Raw genomic sequence first — 20,023 nt, forward strand, 5'->3', positions numbered from 1 at the left:
CCTCGCCATAAACCTTGTAACAGCAATAACCTCTGTGACATTTGCCACGAATAAATATTGAAAAGAATAAACAGTTCTTTTAAATATTGCACTGATTTTCATCCAATCACGGAGCGCTTTGACTTGGAAGGGGCCTTAAGGACGATTCACTTACAACCATGGGCAGCGACACCTTGCACAGACCGGGTCGCTCCATGCAACCCGGCCGTGGACTCATCCCAGGACGGGATTTGGGGTGAACGCAGCGATCAGAACGGCAGAGATTTAAAAAGATCAGAAAACACTCCTGATTTCGGAACGGGCCGTGCCCCGCCTCACGCCCGGATCACCGAGCGCGGGTCCTCCCGCCCGGGAGCGGCCGCGGCCGCCCCGCCCGCAGCGCTCGCTGGTTCCGGGGCGTGCCGGGCATGGCGCTGGCCGGGGACGAGCCCTTCAGCCCCTCGGTGCTGGGCACCAGGGAGCAGTGAGTGCCGGGGCACGGGGCGGGCACCGCGTGTGCCCCGCCGGGGGCGGGCGCCGGCGGGACGGGGCTCGGAGCCAGCGCGATGTGGGGGCTGGCTCTGCCCGCGGAGCGGGGAGTGCAAATAAAAGGTCTTTAGGGTCCCCTCTCAACACCATCCGGTCTCTGGGTTATATGTTATTTGTTTGTTTAGAGATTCTGTGGTTCTGTAACGTGGCACTGCTACACGGAGGACAGAGCCTTCTCACCGTTTCGTAGAATCATGGAGTGGTTTGGGTTGAGAGGGACCTTAAACCCCACCCAGTGCCACCCCTGCCATGGCAGGGACACCTCCCACTGTCCCAGGCTGCTCCAGCCCCAGTGTCCAGCCTGGCCTTGGGCACTGCCAGGGATCCAGGGGCAGCCACAGCTGCTCTGGGCACCCTGTGCCAGGGCCTGCCCACCCTCACAGGGAACAATTCCTGCCCAATATCCCATCCATCCCTGCCCTCTGTCAGTGGGAAGCCATTCCCTGTGTCCTATCCCTCCATCTCTTGTCCCAGGTCCCACTTCAGCTCTTTTGGAGCCTCTTTAGGCACTGGAAGGGGCTCTGAGCTTTCCCTGGAACCTTTTCTGTCCCGGCCTGGCTCCAGCCTTTGGAGCATCTCCAGGCCTTCCCCGGACTCTCTTCCACATGTTCATGCTGACAACCAGTGCCTCACAATCCCCGCAGCTAATTTCTTCCAAATATCTAGCCTAAACTGAGCTTTCAATTTTTCTAGCCATCCTTCTTTAATCTAAATATTTCCCAGTATTAATTATGATGTCTTCTCCTCTCTTTCCCCCGACTCCAGCTGGGATGCTGCGTACGAAAGAGAACTGCAGACTTTTCAAGACATTGGAGATACCGGGGAAATCTGGTAAATGCAATAACTCCTGCAGAGTGTTTCTGTTGTTTCTTTACTGTAGAAGACATTGCAAAACCACAGCCAGCAATTCGACGAGTTGCTGACAAAATGATGGGGAGTTTTACCATTGAAACCAGCAGCTCTCTTGCCCAATTTCACGGTGAAGATTGCTCAGCTGCACTTGGACAAGTGTCATTACACAGAAATTGAGCTGGTAATTGAGGTGTATGTTACTGATAAATTGCTTCCCTGAGCTCAGGTCTAACCACACCAGTTGCCCTTGCTGCTTCCTTTTTAAATATAGGGATGTTTTCACCCCCCAGAGTTGGTGTTTCAGTGGATTTTAAGGCTGCAGGATTAATTTCCATGTGAACAAAGCAAACATGGAATATGAGCTATGGCAGCTTTTACTTTAGTAACAGTAAGAAAGGCTTTGCAAAAGCTGGAGGGAGTGAGGGATGAAATAAACTTACTGTACATTTTGCACTTTGTTTTTTCCAGGTTTGGAGAAGAAAGCATGGTGCGCATAATCAGGTGGTTGGAAAAGCACAAGGTCCCCCTTGACAGCTCTGTGCTTGACATTGGGACTGGGAATGGAGTTTTACTGGTTGAATTGGTTGGTATCCTGCAAAGTTTGTGTGTTTTTTTGTATAGAATCAGAGCAGTTTAAATACAGTTCTCACAAGTGGCAGTGGTAATCATGGGGAGATGTAACCTGCATGAAATGCAAAAAGCATCAATACTTCAGGCTTCAAGATTTGAAGGATTGCTCTAGATCAATCAGCCTGAGCATCCCTTGTTTTAACTTTACCTTCCTGTTTCCCCACATTTAAAACTGCATTTCTTCCCATTGTTGTGTAAACTCCCCCAGATAAGGAAATTAAGTTGACTAATTCACAAAGTACCCTCATGTACCAAACCAGACCCTTCCTCTGCACTAATAATACCACTCATTATTGACATAAAAAGTAGGTAAGCCCAAGGGCTTTTATGTCAATAACTTAAACAGTTGTTAACATTTCTTTTAAAGAAGTGTTCCTTTCTGTCAGGGTGGGAAATCTGATCAGGTATGTTCTGAAGTGTTAGGATGTTTTTGTTGTGCACAAGATGTTCAGGAGTTCCAGTAATATTTTTTCTATTTTTGATTTTTTTTGTTGCAATACTGCAGGGGAGTTGGTATAGAAAGGACCTGTCATATTGTCACAGCTTCTGTTGTTTTGCATTCCCCATTGGTTCCATTAGTTCCTGTAGGAATTGGAAGGACTGAAAGCCAAAGTCAGGTTTGAAGTGGTATTTTTTTTAACATGAGTTTGATTTTAGAAGACCTTAAAGCCTTTATGGAGACTGGCTGCTACACCTCAGCACAGAAGAATTTATGTCACCAAAAGCAGAAATTGCTCATCTCACTGAGAAATTAGCCTGATAATGGTGATTGTTGAGTGCAATGATAGCTCCATCATGGTTGAAGTACCCAACAGAAAAATCTTATTTGTAAGACTTCAATTTTATACTGACTCCACTTGCAAATGGGAAACTGATTTTTCATACTATAATGGGAAAATGACAGCCTGATAGCTTTTAAAAACTATTAACTCCTGTGAGAGCACCCTCCTCCCTTACATTAAGCACCTCACAGTACTGTGGTTTCTTTCATAGGAAATTTTCAGTCCAGTTCCCTCTTGAAAAGTGGCTTCAAAAATTACCTTGTTTATTTTTGCTAAATAATTCAGGATCTCACTTGCTTAGTTGACGTAAAAGGAATTTTCTGTGTGTTAGCTGCAAGGCTTGGAAATAGAGTTGGAATTCTTTTGTAAAAGCTACTGTAGGACTGTTCTGCCACTGGAGCTGAACTCCATCATGGGATAGAAATGGCAATATTAGAAAAAACTCAGTCACAGAGGACATCAGTGGCAGCTTTCTGCAAGGGAACTACTTGAGGGTACATAAGTATCACAGAAGTGGCACCCCTTGCTGTTTTTGTTTGTTTAGTAGGCTGTGGTCCTACCCCTGTGAACTTCAGGGATCTGGTAGCTTGGATTTGTGACATAGTTCCTTTGCCTTCCAAAAATCCCAGCTCTTCTGAGGAAACCCTGCTGCCACAGAAAGCTCTGCCCTCCTTTTATTGTTGTAAATAATGTGGGAGTCACTGATATTGAGGAGCTTCTCTGAAGTAGAGAGTGCTCCCCTGAGTGGGGCTGTCAGCCCTAAACACAGGGCAGAGCTGATAACGTTCAGACTCCTCCTGCTCTTCCATCTGCTTCAAGAAGTGGCAGCAGAGTGCTGCTAAATCACCTCCAGGGCAGCAGGCCAGCTGCAGCGTGGTCACCTTTGGCACAAGGGAAGGATCCCTTCCTGTCACAGTCAGGCCCTACAGGTTCTGCAGCATTTGGTGTTGTTTATCTCTAAACCTTCCTTCTCTGCCCCCGAGACTAGAGGAGTGAATGGGAACTCCCTGAAGTGACTCAAGCCTTTCCTTTGCAAACAGAGGAGCTGTTGTGGGAACTATTCCTCCACCCCCAAACCTTCAGCACAGGCATCTGAGGAAGCCTGCTTTGCTCCAGGGAGGAACGTGGGCAGGAGCCTGAGCAATAAATGTTCTCCATCCCATGCAAACAACAGTGTCTTTGTGTTCAGCTGCAATTAGCAGAACAGCTGGTTAGCACCAAGCTGGGGCCTGAGGGGCTGCTGCAGGGAGGAAGGACAGTTGTGGAAACTCCTCATCCTTTTCCTGGCAGTTGAGGTGTCAGCCTCTGGAACATGCAGACAGGCAGCTGGATGCTTAACACCACTCTGTGTTTTTCCAAACCGCAGCCTCCTCCCTGTCTCTGCTGTGACAGCCTGCAGCTGGCCAGAGGATCACAGCTCTTCCATCAGCTTTGGATCTTGCCAGACCCACAGAGACATGGGATACCCTGAGCTTATCCCTTCTACCCTGAGCTGGTCCCTGCAGCCTCTGCCTCAGAGCAAGGATGTCCCTGCTCCCCTCCCAGGTGTCCAGCTCCAGCTGATGCCAGGAGCCCACCTGCTTTGCCAAAGGGATCTCACTGAGTTCCCTGGGTTGTCCTTATCTCCAACAAACTTAGATTAACAAAGTCTCTGTGTGCTATTACATGTGGTGCATAACCTGCCTGAAAATTGCTGATACAGACACCTGGCAGCATGCAAATAGTTGTATTCAAATAGACATTAGCATGAATAATTAGAAAAATGTATGATTTTGCAGCGGGTTTCTGTCCTAGTGCAATGTATTACATCTTTTGGCTCTTAAAATTTGGGTTATAAACTAAATAATTGCTCAATCTCCAATGTTACATGTCAGAGAGGGTTTTTTTTTTCCTTATTTTGATGCATCTGTCTCATGTCATCACTGAAAATTCCTGGTTTCTAAGTTACTTTTGGTGCAGATAAGAGAGCCTGTTCCCCTCCAGGGTGTTACTTTTCACCATTGTGCTCAGTTTTCCACTTGACATAACGCAGCTTTCAGTCACCAGTTCTTTTGGTGAGTTTTTTTTAGGCAGAATAAAGTTATTTCAGTTCATTTGACTATTGAGCTGTTGTAATGGTAACAGGTATAAAAATGAATAAAAGGAGAGTTGTGGCTTTTTCCTGTTATTAAGAGGAAGAGAGATGAGATGGATTATAGGTAGGGAATGTACTGGCTGGATAAAAACAATTGCTAGCACACTGATTAAGATTCTCTGCTTCTGTCTAGGCAAAGTCTGGCTATATGAATCTCACAGGGATTGATTACTCACCTTCTGCAATACAGCTTTCAGAAAAAGTAAGGGAGAAAGAAGGGATGTCTAACATAAAATTAAAGGTAAGTCTTGAGAGAAAGGTAATTGAGGAAATAGAAAGCAATTGAGCCCAAGATTAAACGAGCTAATTGATATTCAGATGTACTCAGTGTACTAAATGAATGATGTCTTTTGAGATTCATTTGTGAGAGAACTCTACCCAAATAAATCTATTTACAGGAAGATTTTTGGTCTTTATTTGTTTTTTTGTTTGTAACAGTCATCAGGGCTAACAAGATTTCCCTCCTTGGAACAGGCAGCAGAGTAGTGGTTTAGCAAGTGGCAAGTTCTGTATTTTAGCTGCTACATTCTGAATTTCAGACTTGAGGTAGAAGAAGAAATCCCTAGGTGGTAGAATCCCTTCCAGTAGCTGAAGAGCAGGAGGGCTGAGAGGCCTTTCTGGAGCAGGGGTAGGAGCAGATGACCTCCAAAGGTCCCTTCCAGCCTCAGCCACGCTGGGGTTCTGTGGCTGCCTGTCCTTCTGAGCTCTCTGCTGTGCTGTTCTACCCTCCTGCCCCGGTCCTGCGTGTTGTCTCTCCTCCTGTGTGTCAGCTGTAAAATCTCTTCGTGGCAGGCTCTGTCTGTTCTTCTGCATTTGTGCAGTGCCTGGCACATGGCAGGGATCAAAGTACAAATAGTGATTTAAAGAATGAGCTTCAAGTGCGTTAGTTTGAGCTTTAGGTTACAGCAAACAAATCATCACACAATGTGTAGAGAAGAAAGGAGCTGCCATGGCACTGTGAGTTACCCTTCCCCGAGCACACCCATTGTCAGGAGTGAAGCTTTGTATCCTAAAATCTTGCTTTGCATTAAAGATTCAGGAGCTGCCGAGTAGAAGATTGTTCTCACAGCTGCAGACTTCTGGTTTAGGTAGAAGACTTCCTGGCACCCTCAGCTGAGCTGTCAGGCTTTGACATTTGCATTGACAAGGGGACTTTTGATGCTGTCAGCCTGGACCCCAGTGATGCGGCGGGGAAGAGGAAGCTGTACGTGGGCTCCCTGTGCAGGGTGCTGAAACCAGAGGGCTTCTTCCTCATCACCTCGTGCAACTGGACCAAGGAGGAGCTGCTGAACGAGTTCAGAGAAGGTGAGAGGCTGAGCAGATCCCTCTGCCAACGTGGGGTGGCTGAAGGAAGGGATGAGGGAATTTTAATGTGTGTGTTAGCATATTGACTTTCCCAGGTCAGGATTAGAGGAGGTAAAGCCGTTAGTAAATGCTGCAGCCTGTCTTCCCTCTGTTTTCCTCGGGAATTACAACTCCTGTGTTCGCCAGTGCCAAGGGAGGACAGGCTTCCTGCCACTTTGGAGGTTGGGAATTTCAGTCTAATTACCCTGGGAAAGTGTGTGTGGCCCGCTGATACTTTTTGGGTCCTTGATTACCAGACCCAGCTCACCCTCTGATTGCCCGAAATTGGAGTAACATTGTTACCCATGTTCAGAGGAACTGGCAAGTCTGTGACATTTTCTATCACTTCCCCAGCTGCCCTTTTGATCCATCCAAGAGGTTTTTTTTACATGCCAGTCAGCTCCTGAATCTCGTGCCTGAAGCTTAAAACTCAGTGTGGATCTGAAACAACCATCCCTTCTGGGGAACCGAAATTACTGGCAAGTTCTCATCTTTTCTGCCTTTAATTTGTGCAAGTCAGCCAGCTAGGATTTTTATTACCCATGGAAGAGTTTCAGCTGTATAAAGCAGTGATGCAGTGTAACAATACAGTCCTATAAACTCACAGATGAAGTGCAAGTTTTCCAGACAAATAAAGAATGGTTTGCAAAGGGTTATCCAAGAGGCGAATAAAACGACTTCCTTCTAATAAAAGCATTTCAATTTCTGTCTGGCAGGATTTGAAATTCTGGAGGAGCTGCCAACACCCAAGTTTTGCTTTGGAGGAAGAATTGGAAACAGTGTAACAGCATTGGTTTTCCAAAGGAAAAAAGTGAGGCCATCCATCTTGGACAAATTAGATTAGATGAGAAAAGTCTGAACTTTAAACCTGACAGAAAACCTCAGACACGTGTGTAAATAAATGCTCTTAGAGTGCACAGTAAAATACTGTGTATGGAGCTCTAAGGGACTATAAAACATTGCCCTAGAAACATTTCAGCTTTGCATAATTTGCCCATAAATTGTGTCCTTGCTACAACCTCGTTTTAGAGAAGCTGCAAGTTTGTAAGAGAGAGGGAAATCAGATGTGCTAAATACAGAGACCAATATAACTGAATGATATTTGTGTTTGAAACATAAAGATTATCTGATATTTAATTTCTGTGCTGGTAAGCAGTGACCTGTAGAGGATATAGACCTATAGTGACCTACAAAGCAAAAATCTCATTTCTCTGTTGTGCAGTGGAATAGGGAACAAGCTTTTGCAGTGTAAATGCTGGATTTTAAATGAACATAAGCGTAGCTGTTGGGGGAAATGAATACAAAATCCACAGCACTTTCAAAAAAGGACCAGTTGGTACTTTAAATTCAGATTTTCTGAGGTTCTCAGACTTAGCATAATTGTGTCTCCTCTGAAGGAGCTCAGCCCTTTTCCCACAGAGGGAGTGTTTTTAAGTCTCCCTCTCCTGAGTGTGTTCATGCCTGGTCAGTTCCTTTCCCTGATCTCATGAATACATAAAGGTGTGATGTTGCAGCCTCTGGGGTGTGACATACAGGAATGTCTTTAGAGCCACAATGACAAGAAGTTTTCCAATTAATTTCTCAGGATGGATTTTAACTGCACAAATCCAAAAGACTTCAAAGCAGAACTATGTATTCCTTGTTCCTTTTTTTTTAATATGGATTTTTTAAACTTCTGTGTGCAATCCTTTTGCTCAATTTCATTGCCTTAATTTCTTCTGTTTTGTAATCTCAGAATATTGCTGTTGCTTGAAAGGCAGGAAAATGAGATTTCTTCGTGCCTGGACAAACACATTTGCAGGTGACAATAAACTTGTTCTTTCAAACATCAAGGAGGCCCTCTTAGGCAATCAGGTTTTGTTTCACAGGCAAGGTCATGTTTGCTTATCAGGGAATTGCTTCTCCTTCTTTCCATGCTTCTCCTGGTTCCCAGGCCTCAGGAGATCTTTAAGGGTCAATAAATACTTCCAGTCCTTTCCCAGGATAGGAATCAAGGCATTATTTGCAGAGTGGTGAGTGCTCCCTCTGTGATCCATCGTTGATGTCTTCAAGGTAGGAATCCTGCTGCTGCATCTTTTTGCAAAATGAAATATATTCAATTGGGAGAATGGTTTATTAGCAGTGCTGAAAAGATTCAGTCCCAGAATAATTCTTTGCATATTTGGTCAGACTTGGGTTCTAACCTGAGTGTCAAAACCAAGGGCTTGTTACCATTTGGGTAACTGTTGTAGTCCTGTGTTCTGCCCAGCAGGCAGCTGGAGTGCTAGGAAATGTAACTGGAATCCAAACAGAGGATTCTTTTTAGCATAGCAGTACAAAGGATTCAAAGTACACTACTGATAACAGCCTCGGTAAAAAGACTGTGACATTTTTGGCATCAGGTAGAGTTAATACAAGGAAATTTTAATTTTCAAGGACTCTGGCAGGATGTGTTTTGGGCATCTGTTTTATTCCCATCTGTAATTCTTGCTAATGAAGGCATGATGTGTATTTAATTGTGGAATGGAAATAAAATCAGGGCTGTCGTGGATTTTCTTTTAATCAATTACTTGGAATTTAACCATAGATTCCTGCTTCACATGATATGTAAGGTTCAGGACAAGGTTTGTTTTCTCTCTTTGCAGAACTTACTATTATTTTTTGTTCTCTGGGTAGTATTTTAATATAACTTGTAAAGCTAAAAAATAAGCTTCTTAAAATTGCCTGAAAATAAGGATTTCTGCATCTGATCTGTAGTTTGCATATTCCTTCAGTCCCAAGCACTTCCAGGTGTCACTGGAGAGCAGAAAAATGCTTGTAAAACATGTTTTAGGAGCTTTATTTTAAGGCAACAGTAACCAAAGGCTTATTATTTAAAATCTGCTCTGTTGGAAACCTGGCATTTTCTGGATAATGGAGTCTAGGTAGCTGCTCAAACACTGACTAAGGCAGTGGGGTATTTTTGTCTGCAAAGGATTTGGAAATTACTTGTCCAAGACTGTCCTTGTTTGGGGCAGTTCACATTGTGGGGAGGTTCTGGATGGTGTGATCTCCAAAAGTTGATGCATTTCAGTGAAAAAACTTAGAAAAAGATGCAGAGGAATAAGCAGTGATTTAGGAGGAGCAAGTCTTTGCTGCAAATTGGGGGAGTGCTCCATGGTAGTTCCTGAAGGCTGGAATCTTCATGGCTACACAGTTGTGTGACTCTTAGTTCCAGACTAAATGCAGCATTTGATACACATTTTGCTCCCATTGTTTTGCTATCAGAAAACTCTGCCTGTGATTTGACTGTCAAATATGAGGTTTGTGGGTAGTAAAACTAGCATCTTCCATGGATCCCAGAGGTGGCTGAGCCCACAGGCTGTTCCTGCAGGACCGAGTTTAGGCTGGGGGATGCTGCAGAGCTGCCAAACCTTCCTGGAGTGGTTTTGCATAGAACGTGGGCAGAACAGAGAGGGTTTGTGTTCCCTGGTTCATTGACAGCATGCTGAAGGATGGAATTCTCTCAGGACTGACCTTTTATTCCTGGAAGATTGAGGATGGCTTTTAGTGCCTAAACCCAACCAAAGTACCTCCACCAACATCTGTGCTTGGCACAGCTCAAGCCTGGCTCCTGGTGCCTCCTATTGCCAAGAAAACTGTGTCTAGGGATTCTCTTTTGAGGATTTACTGGGAGAGGCCATTGGATTCATTGCAGGGTTTGTGCTACTGAAAGAGCTGGGAGCATTTTACACTGGAGTTTTATGGGGCTTATCACAGAACTGAACTGTCAGGATGAAATATCTGAGAGAGGTGAACAAGCGATATTAATGAAATAATTATTGATTTGAGATGTCTGTTCTAGGAGAGTTTCTACACATGGGACTCTGCTAGAGTGAGAGGTAAATGGGTTCTCAAGACAGAAAGCTTTTGCCCTTTCAACATCACAGCACTTTGTTGAAATAAGTGCTTCTGTAATCATTTTTATAGGGATTAAAAAGTGAGAAATACCAGACATGAAAATCATGGCACGACTGAATGAAAACAGAAAATTCAGAGGGAAGGATAATGTTTCCTTACTCCTTGACTTCCCTTTTGGCAAGCAGCTTGTTATCTGCAAGACAGGCACAATCATTTGGTTGTCCTTAAGGAGCAGGAATCGTCATAGAATCCCAGAATGATTTGGGTTGGAATGGATTTTAAAACCATCTCATTCCCACCCCCTACCATGGGCAGGGACACCTTCCACTAAACCAAGTTACTCCAAACCCTGCCCAACCTGGCCTGCAGTGCTGTTCATAGGCTGCTTTTCTAAAGGTTGAATTTTCTTTTTTCAAGGCTTAGTAGATATGAAATTACTATTCCGTTCTTGAAACTCAGTAGAATTTTGTGGTGTAACATGAAGAATTTCTGGGAGCTACAACTGTTCTTTAAGAGCTGTTGGGTCACATCAGAAACACCAATGGAATGATGGCAGCTGCTTTTCCAGACAGGGCCAGCAGAGCTGCAGCGTGTGATTACAGGCTCTCTGTGCCATCAGGGGAATATTCCTGCAAATCTTTATTGAGAGCATCATTGCAAAGCATTATTGAGGCTGAAATGGCTGTTTGCATTACAGGCTCACCTTCTGGAATTCAAACCCACTGTTGCAACACCATTTTTGAAATCTGGGAATAGCCAGCTGCCTTGATTGTATCATAGGATTTGAGGCATTTAACACCCATAACAAAGGAGATTCAGGGTGGGTTTTTTGTTGGTTTTTTTTTGTTGTTGTTGTTGTTGTTTTTTTTTTTTTTTTTTTTTTTAAACTTTGTACTTTTCCAACCAGTGTTAGAAAGGAACTTTCAGATATTTGAGCTTTTAAACCTGCTGTTTACAGCAGAGCTCGTTATACCTGGGTGAAGAAGTGCACATCCCACCAGATCTCAGGTGTGATTCTCTGGAGACCAAACAATGTTCTCTCATACAATTTGTGTCTAAATTATTTCAGTTCTGCACTGGCTGTTAAATCTGTGAGCCCAAAGAGTCAAACGAATGGGCAAATGAGGGGATGAACTGAAATCCCTCCCTTAGAACCACTGGGTTTGTTCAGGAGTGCAGGGTGAGGCCAGGTGTGCTGGGCACAGCAAACAGATACCTGCAAAGCTGCAAAGCTGAGCTGACACAGCCTCTTTGGAGTTATTTGTCTGTGAGGATGAGTTCTTGAATAGCTTTTCTGGTGCATTAGGCACAGCATGCTCCTCTTCATCGCTGACAGTGGCTTCCATGTATTTCTGCATTCCAGGAATGCACTGGCAGCACTGTAGCCATTGTGAGGAAAATCTGCCTGTGCATATACTCTGCTATGTCTGTTCTGCTGTGAGCCAGGGTGCCTGGTATTAGACTGCCAAATTTTATGTTATTTCATACCAGACGAAATCTTTACATGTGGTATTTAGCAATATACAGCAAAATTTTCAGTGTTTTGGCACTGGGATTGCTTCCCTGATCTTGGCATGCCGAGAGGTGGAGAACATGGCTTGCTGCAACAATAACTGCTTTATTTTATAGGCCCTCCAAGCATTTGAACGTATGGAATCATCTCCTGTAAAATACGTGGAGAGCACAAAGAAAATAATTGGGCCAGGGCTTTGCAAAGCCGTAAGGAGTTCTGCCTTTGGATTCCTGTTGCTTGCTGCCTTTTCTGGGATAAGAGGAGGGGGAGGCTGCCCTGCCCAGCGTTACCTGCTCTGGCTGAATGGGTGGTGCATGGCTCTGTCCCATGCTTTGCTGCAAGTAGGCTGAGCATGACCTAACCCTTGTGCTAGCAGCTAAATTGAGGAGCAATTAATGGCTACCAAGGGCTTCCAGTGAAAGGGGATGAGGTGTTATAGCCTCCAGACAAAGGAGGAAAAGGAACTGCTGGCATGTTTTATTTAACACAAATAAGGGGAAAGCCGACCTGTGGCTTAATTTCCATTTGTTAGGTAACAGTACAGCTTGAAATGAGCCCATTTCTGTGTTACTGGAAATTAAGCTGAGTGCTGTCAGGCAAACCAGCTGCTGCCAGGTAACACATAAATTCTGGGTAGTCACAAGGGCATGAGCCCATGCTGGAGAACCAGAGCTAATAGAGCCCAGTGAGGGAACAGACACAAACCTCAGCACAGTCACTGCAGCAGCCAGGTATGCATGGACAGTGTCATGTGTCAAGCAGAGGTGAGAAGAATGTGCATATATCAAGAAATTTTTGCTGTTGGTAGGGCTGAGAACTGAAATTCGAGCAGAAGGATCTTTCACCCCAATTTCCAGTAGTTATTAACCTCACTGGCTGCTGCCCTACCCCAGGGCTCCTCAACTCCATGCTGCACTGCTGCTCATCCAGGGTAGGGTGATGCTTTGGGGCCTGTCTGCAGCTGCCTCAGGCTCTGTGGATGATGGACAAATAACTCTGGGCTTATCTTAAACTAATTCAGACCCAAATGTGGCTGACAAAGTGATAAGCACATTCAGAGAAAGGCTCACATACGTATTTCATGGCCTATTTATTTTATCCATCAATGTTTCCATTGCTCCCAGGCTGGGGCTCACAGATCAGGTGTCACAGCCTCTGCCAAGCCAGGGAGGCAACAAACACAAAGCTGTTGCATGTGTGCAGCAAATGGCCTGTGACATAAAAAAGGGATTTTTAAGTTTGGTGGAAATCCCATCATGTGCCAAATGTAGTCAGAACTACATCCTCATCTCAACCCTCTGCACAGCAATGCCTGTTTAGGGCATCTGTGGTTCAGGTACCTTCTGACACAGAGCACACTGATCACAGTACAGAGATATGCTCATTCCCTGGGCATGAAATATTTGATAGAAATACTTCTGCTTGCTGTTATTAGGATTTTGTGAATTTGAGGATTTCCCCTGAAACTGGAGGGTGCCTCTGAAGCTGGCCTCCATTTTGTGTTCCTGGAGACCTTTGGTGTCCCTGTGAGTACCCTGTGGTACCCAGCACAGCTGGGTGACTGGGACACCAGCCTGTGACTGGGACACCAGCCCATGGCTGGGACATCACCCTGTGACTGGGACATCAGCCTGTGATGGGACACCAGCCTGTGACTGGGACACCAGCCTGTGGCTGGGACATCAGCCTGTGACTGGGACACCAGCCTGTGATGGGACACCAGCCCGTGGCTGGGACATCACCCTGTGACTGGGACACCAGCCCGTGGCTGGGACATCACCCTGTGATGGGACACCAGCCTGTGATGGGACACCAGCCTGTGATGGGACACCAGCCTGTGACTGGGACACTCTGACCCTCTGGTCCTTGCCTGTGTTCTTTGCCTGGCAGGAGAAGCAAAGGGATAGGCCCATAAATACCTGGGATGGCTCAGCTGCTCAGAAGGACAGTGCAGGGTCCTTGTGAAAGGGACAAACTTCTGAAATTATTGCTAATTTTGGTGCATATGACTTGAATAACAACAAAGTGGAGCAGACAGTGAAGTGTTGGAAAAGCTACATGGAAAGAAGGCTGTAACTGCAGCCAGATCCTGTGTACTGGAAGTGAGGGAAATGCTGTCTATCCACAGGGCTTAGCACTGCTGCATTGACATGTCTTAATGACTTGGACCCCAGAACCGTGGGGATCATTAGATTTTTTCCTATCCATGGTTTCCATCCCCATCAGGAGGGCTCCCAGTCAGTGGGTAGCAAAGGCACTGACATCTGAGACAAAAACACAAATGAAATCAGCTCTCAAATGTACTGAATGAATTTTCTGTCCATGAAGACTAAACTCACTTGGCCAGTTCTTTAAAGCTTGAAAGTAATTTATTTTTTTCCCTCCCTTCCGACAAAGGGAAAAAAGCACTGTCCAGAACAAGGGCCTATGGGCAGCCAGTTATTTGAACAACATTACTGAAAATACTGTCTGTGGAAAACAGGTTTGTGCTCCAGCAACAGCCTTTCACACGTGCTGGGAATTCTCCACAGCCAGCTCATCTGTTGGGAAGCAGAGGATGAGAGGCAGAAAATGCTGGGTTTGGAGCGAGCTGCAGAAGCAGACAGAAAACAACTTTCTGCTTGAGTCTTGGAGCCCAAGGCTGCCACGGGAATGGATTCAATTACGCTCTGAGCTTTATTGCTGAAATATTCCACTGGGAAACCATAAAAAAACATTTTCAGACTTGATTCCCAAAGTTCTGGAAAAGGAGTTAGCAAGTGTTTTATTGCTACCAGTCTCAACACGTGATAAGAAAAGCAAATACTGAGTGGGATGGAGGAACATGATGCCAAAGCCCCTTCACATCATCAAACCCTTCTCCCTGTTCATCACCCACTCAGACTGGCCACTCCTGCCTAATTTGATGTGTGCTGAGCACGGAGCCACTTCTGTTGAGATCAGCCCTCACTGTGTTGGTGGGAGCTGCTCCCTTGTTAAGAATCTGCCCGACATTTCTGCCTGCTTCCCTCTTACTTCTTCACTGCATTAAATACTAACTGCTAAGTCTTCCTCGACAGTGATTTGTTGTCCTGGGCTGTGCAGCAGCAGGGCAGGACACCAGGAGCACTGCTGAGTTCACAGCTCCAGCTTCTCTTGCCATTCATGCCCTTACTTGTCCCCTGCTTGTCCCTGCACGCCATCCCCAGCACTGTGCCCAGCCATCCAGCCGGGTGGATGAAATTCAGCCCCAGATTCATTCCTGCTGACATCTGTGTTGTCTGCTCGCATATGTTTAAGATTAATGCTTGGGCTGTGTTTTGTAATGAGCCCTAAATCTTCCTTTTAGCTGTCATGTAGTTTCCGTGTTCGCTCGTTACGCTCGCTCTCGGAAGGAGCCCGCGTGCTGAGCGCGGTGCCGCCTGCGCGGATGGAAAATGTCACCGAGAGCTCGCTGCTGCTCAAGGCTGTTCCCACGGGAAGCCAGGCAGATGTAGCTCCCACAAACAGCCTTCAAGGAACTCGACAGGGGCTCGGGACAAGGGACTGGGCTGACAGGACAAGGGGGAACAGCTTCACACCGACAGGAGGCAGGGTTAGTGGGATTTTGGGCAGGAATTGTTCCCTGTGAGGGTGGGCAGGCCCTGGCACAGGGTGCCCAGAGCAGCTGTGGCTGCCCCGCCCCTGGCAGTGCCCAAGGCCAGGTTGGATGGGTTTGGAGCAACCTGGGATAGTGGAAGGTGTCCCTGCCCATGGCAGTGGTGTGGAACAACGTGATCTTTAAAGGTTCTGTCCAACCCAAATCAGTCAATGATTCTATGAAAAATTGAGAAAAATTAAGGAGTGCGTTTTTTATTCACTGGTGGGTGCAGGGGCGCATGATGTCCATCCGTGATGTGCCAAAACTTCAGCGCTACTTCTTGCGGGGACCCTTCAATGAGCTGCTGCTGAGTCCCGTTCTGCTCCTGCCCGGGCCGGCCGTGCCACCAGGAGTCACTCTCGGCCTCCGAACGGGCCGGAGCCCCACGCGAGCCGCGCCCGCAGCATCCCGGGCTGCGGGGCCGAGTGCGGGCGCGGATGCCGCGGCAGCGCCGCCTGCGCCAGCCCGCGGCTCCCCGGCTCTCCTCACCGCTGCCCGAACCCCCCTTTTTGATTATTTTTGGGCTTTCTCCCCGCCATCCACACGCTGTTTCTGCCGATGTTTAACCCCGGGGATGCCCATTCGGGGCGGCGGCCCAGGCTCTCCCCCGCCTCCCCTCGCAGCGGGCGCTCCGGTGCGCGGCTCCCCGGGGCGGGCGCTCCGCAGGTGCGGGCCGGGCTCTGCCGGCGCTGGCTCCGCTCAGGAAGTGACAAGCACATTTCCTCCTCCTCCTCCTCCTCCTCCTCCTCCTTCTCCTCCTCCTCCTCGCTCCCTCCCTCCGCCCGCCCCGCCCGCAGCACGGCGGCGGCGGCGGCAGCGGAGCGCGGTCGGAGCGGCGCCCACAGCCGGCCCGGCCGGGCCGCTCCGCCGCCACCGCGGGAAGCGCTCGGTAAGCGATGCCCGGAGCGCAGCGGGGCCGTGCCGCCCCGGAGGGGGCCGGAGGGGAGCGGACAAAGGGCGGCGGTGCGCCCTGCCCGGGGACGGGGCGGCTCGGAGGGGATGGGGGAGCAGGGTGGTACCCCCTGCCGCCACCGCATCCCCGCGGAGCGGGCTGGGGGTGTCCGCCTTTGTGCCCCGGGGTGAGCGGGGACACCGCGGAGGAGCCGCCCGGGCGGAGCGTGGAGCGCTGGGATGTGTGTCCGGAGCGGCGGGGGGGTGCGGGATGCTGAGCCCGACGTGCGGGGATGGGCGGCTCGCCGGAGTTTGGCGAGCGGTCCTCACCCGCTCCGAGCCCTCTGCCTCTGGAATTATTTCCTGCGAAAGGATCAACACGTGCATTCCTTTCTCCGGGCCGAGAGTGCTCCCCCAGGGGGCTCGGGAAACTCGGGTGCCGTCGGGCTCGGTGCAAAACTCCCGCGGTTCGGGGTCTCAGGGGGGCTGCAGCCCAGGGCAGCCGTGGCTGGGCATCCCCGCAGGGATGCTCTCAACTCACCCAGGGCCAGCGCACGCTCCCCACCGAGCCGTGCCTCGGATTTCACTCCTGGCACGTGTGAGGCAGCTCAGGGCAGCAGGAGGGGGGACAGGCCGGTCCCCGGGTGGGTCTCCAGCACCCGCCGCGATGGGACACACAGCGCCTGCTGTGTGAGTGCCCTGGCAGTGGGGCTGTCCTAGAAAGCCTGCAAGTCTTGTTTCTCCATCCAGTGACGTCAGGTTGATCAGGTCCTGAGGTGCGTGAAGGTTCCACGTACAGCCGTACGCAGAGATTTCACGGGCAAGGGGCTTCTCCTCAATAATTTTAATTTACTGGACACAGAGAGAGTTTGCAACAGCACGGTGCCTGTCACTGAGCTGTGCTGCTGCCTCGGTGCCGTGCGGTCTCCACAGACGCTGGTGTACCTTGGCAGCTCATCCCCTCCTTAGGAAATCCTCTGGAGTGAAAAGTAAGCGTAATTTGTTATGAAATAGGCTGATAGACGAAACTTCAGTTGGCGATTGAAACCAGATGTGCATATTTTCCTTTTGAATCCTCAAGCAATACTAAAAGTCTATTTTGACAGATTAAAAACTACTTGCAAATTGCAGAGGTAGCAGAGTTTTGCGATAATCCAGTAAAAACACCGAGGGCTGTGAGCATCTCTGCCCAGTGCTGGGAATCTCTGCACACAGGAGATGCTGCTGCCATCACTAAGCCCAGATTCCCTTGGCCTGCCTCTGTCGTGGGCAGAAATATTTACCAGGGCTTCTCTGAGGGCTGGAAAAAGAAATAAAGAAACCCCAAAAGAGTGTAGATAATGTTTCTAGAGAAAATATTTGGGGTGGGTCATGAAACAGATTAATTAGAATGATAGTAAAAAACCTGAATTTCAGAGCGGTTTGCTCTGTCCTTACCTCTCGTGGCTCGGTGCGGGTTTGAAGTGAGCTTCTGATTTATTTCTTCATTTTTCAAAGTCCTGTGGAGCCTGAGGATGCTTGTGGTGGTGGGTGTGTCACACCCAGCTCTGGCACGGCCCTGCTCAGGGGGGCAGGATTAGGGCTGGAGGCACTTTATCAGGAGAAGCACTCCTTGCTTCCAAAAGTGGGGGGAAACCCCAGCCAAAACAACCTGCCGTGGAATTGCTTCTTCTCCCCATCTCGGAGGAGGGAAGGACGCCCTGCCAAGCACAGCCACGTGGAGCACACCACGCGTGCCCTGCTGGATCCCTGCCTCCAGAGCTTCTCAATTCCAGCTCCAGCCCAGAGGAGGCAGGGAAACTTCTGCGACTTCCAGCTCTGCCGAGGTGTCCAGGAACCACAGTGGTTATAGAAAGCAGATGGCCTTTTGCTCTAAGTGCAAAACTTTGCATAGAAAATCTGTGCAAATCTGTTCAGTGGATAATTGATTTGGGCGAGTGAGATCCAGATTTTTGTATATGGAGATCAAGCAGACCGTGGGACAGAACCAGCACCGTTGTAGGTTAATTTTCAGCTATGGATACCTGCATAAATAAATACATGTGTATAAATATTCACACATGCAAATAGGCAAGCATATGCCAATATAAATCCCCAAACCTGCATTGGTTAATTATATGCAATTTTTTTTTGTAGTAGCAAAAGCTTGCTTCACTTTCAGCAAAAGTATAGGCAGAACAAGATACACAACTTTTTGCCAAAACACCTGTATTTGTGTGCAGAGCTGACACTATGGGCTGTGTCCTGATGGGTGGGGAAGAGAATGAGCTTTATCCCACTTGTCTGTTTATTATTGCTGGTTGATTTCTGATTTCTCAAATGGCAACTGTGTGGTTTGAGACTCTTCCTCCTTTTCCCTTTCTTTCTTACAAGGTTGCATAGAATTTGTCTTTTGTTTGTCAGCATGGAGGTGGTTTGCACTTGCCTTGTAAAACCTCAGCTGGGAAAGAGGACACCCCAAGCTGAAAGGGTGATTTTGGTGTTGTCCCCTTCCCCCTCCCGTGTCACGTGGCTTGTCAAATGATGTTGCTGGGAAATAGTCCTAATGAACATTAATCTGTGGCAGGGCAGACTTTGGACCAGTGGGCTGGGACAGGGAGAGGTGCCAGAGATGCTCGAAGCTGTTTGGAGAGCTCAGCCTGGTGGGGTCCAGTCTCCTTCCCACATCCCAGGGGAGGGAGAGGGCAAGCAGAGCCTTTGTGTCACATCTGCACTCACCAAAACTCTCTCCTAGAGTGAAAATACCTCCAGAAAGACAAGTTTTATTCCTGTGGCCATGGGGGACCAGGGCAGCAGAGGAGCTGGGGTGTTGCTCCTCTGCAGCTCCTCAAGCAAGCTCTCCTCTTGGCTGAAGTTTTCTGCTCCTTTCCCTCCCAAAACGGGAGGAGGAGGAAGAGGAAGCAAGCCTGCTGACTCGGAGAAACAGAACTAAAAAAACAAAGCAGGTCTGCCGAGCAGCAGAGGGCCCTGACTGCCGTGGGTCTCACGTGTGGGGGGAGCCACAGTTCCCATTGCAGGGGTCCCTGCGGGGCTGGGCAAAAACTACCACCAAAACAACAGCCTGCTCCTCAGAGAGCTAAATATAAACTAACCGGGTGTAGAGGAGGGAATTTTCCACCATGCTGCTCCCCTGTGCCTGCCAGCCTGCCCGGTCAAGAAGCCTATGGGCTGCTCCCCCAGGGGAAACTCCTGTCCCCAATCCCCAGCATTTCATGGGATGAGTGCCACCTCCTTCTTTAGGGATGAAACCTTCTGTAGATTCCTTGGAAGTGGCCAGGACACCGGCAGAGCTGAGCCCTGGGGCTCTGGCTCTGCCCATGATTCTCCCTGTGAGCAGTGGCCGTGTTGTAGCTGTGGAAAAGGATTTCTCCAAGGTCACACTCCGTGCCAGCCTGGCTGCCCGTGCCCCAGCCATTTCTGTGGAGCAGCAATGCAGAACGTGGCTCTGCTGCAGGGAACTGGAGAGAGCACATCCATGGGCTGTTTTGTTTTTCCAAACTTTTCTGAGCTGCCTGCATTTAGAGAGACAGAAATTCCCAAGCAAGAGAGCCTGTTTCTGGAACCTTGCTGGGATGGTGCATCCCAGTACAGGCTGTGGATGTGTGGGTCTTTAGTCATCAACAGGTGGAGTGGGGACTGAAAATTGAGAAGTGTGGTGGTGCAGTTAACTTCCAGCCAGAATTTCTCCTTCAGGTGGTTTATCCATGAGTTTTGTAGCCTGTGGCATTGGATATGTGTGATATTGCATCTCGTGCATCTGACACATGCTGTGTAAGAGAAGTAAGATTTGGTATGTTAGAAGTTTCTTTGACATGCAGAGAGGAGCAAACTGCATTAGACTGACCTGGAGG

At 48.2% G+C, this 20,023-nt stretch overlaps 2 protein-coding genes across 3 annotated transcripts in view; both read left to right on the plus strand.

Moving 5' to 3' along the window:
• The first annotated feature begins 369 nt into the window (after positions 1–369).
• EEF1AKMT2 (EEF1A lysine methyltransferase 2) lies at positions 370–8,102 on the plus strand. Its single transcript, XM_063405124.1, has 6 exons — positions 370–463; positions 1,294–1,359; positions 1,849–1,963; positions 5,060–5,167; positions 6,015–6,231; positions 6,987–8,102. The coding sequence occupies exons 1-6, from the start codon at positions 408–410 to the stop codon at positions 7,112–7,114; spliced, it is 690 nt and encodes a 229-aa protein (XP_063261194.1). The 5' UTR covers positions 370–407; the 3' UTR covers positions 7,115–8,102.
• A 7,916-nt stretch (positions 8,103–16,018) lies between these two features.
• FAM53B (family with sequence similarity 53 member B) overlaps positions 16,019–20,023 on the plus strand; it is a 42,592-nt gene continuing 38,587 nt past the window's right edge. The window contains exon 1 of one of the 2 annotated variants that reach the window (XM_063405125.1): positions 16,019–16,170. The gene's annotated coding sequence lies outside the window, so the exon portion shown is untranslated. The remainder of the gene's footprint in view (positions 16,171–20,023) is intronic. The other variant, XM_063405126.1, reaches the window with a different exon arrangement.

The sequence above is a fragment of the Prinia subflava genome, chromosome 9 (assembly GCF_021018805.1).
Source record: "Prinia subflava isolate CZ2003 ecotype Zambia chromosome 9, Cam_Psub_1.2, whole genome shotgun sequence".
NCBI lineage: Eukaryota > Metazoa > Chordata > Aves > Passeriformes > Cisticolidae > Prinia > Prinia subflava.

Bases quoted from the DNA above. Each gene is read 5' to 3' on its own strand.
- EEF1AKMT2 (XM_063405124.1), top strand. From the start codon at position 408: ATGGCGCTGGCCGGGGACGAGCCCTTCAGCCCCTCGGTGCTGGGCACC. The intron at 1,360-1,848 runs GTAAATGCAATA...TGTTTTTTCCAG, and splicing joins GGAGATACCGGGGAAATCTG to GTTTGGAGAAGAAAGCATGG. The intron at 5,168-6,014 runs GTAAGTCTTGAG...CTTCTGGTTTAG, and splicing joins TGTCTAACATAAAATTAAAG to GTAGAAGACTTCCTGGCACC.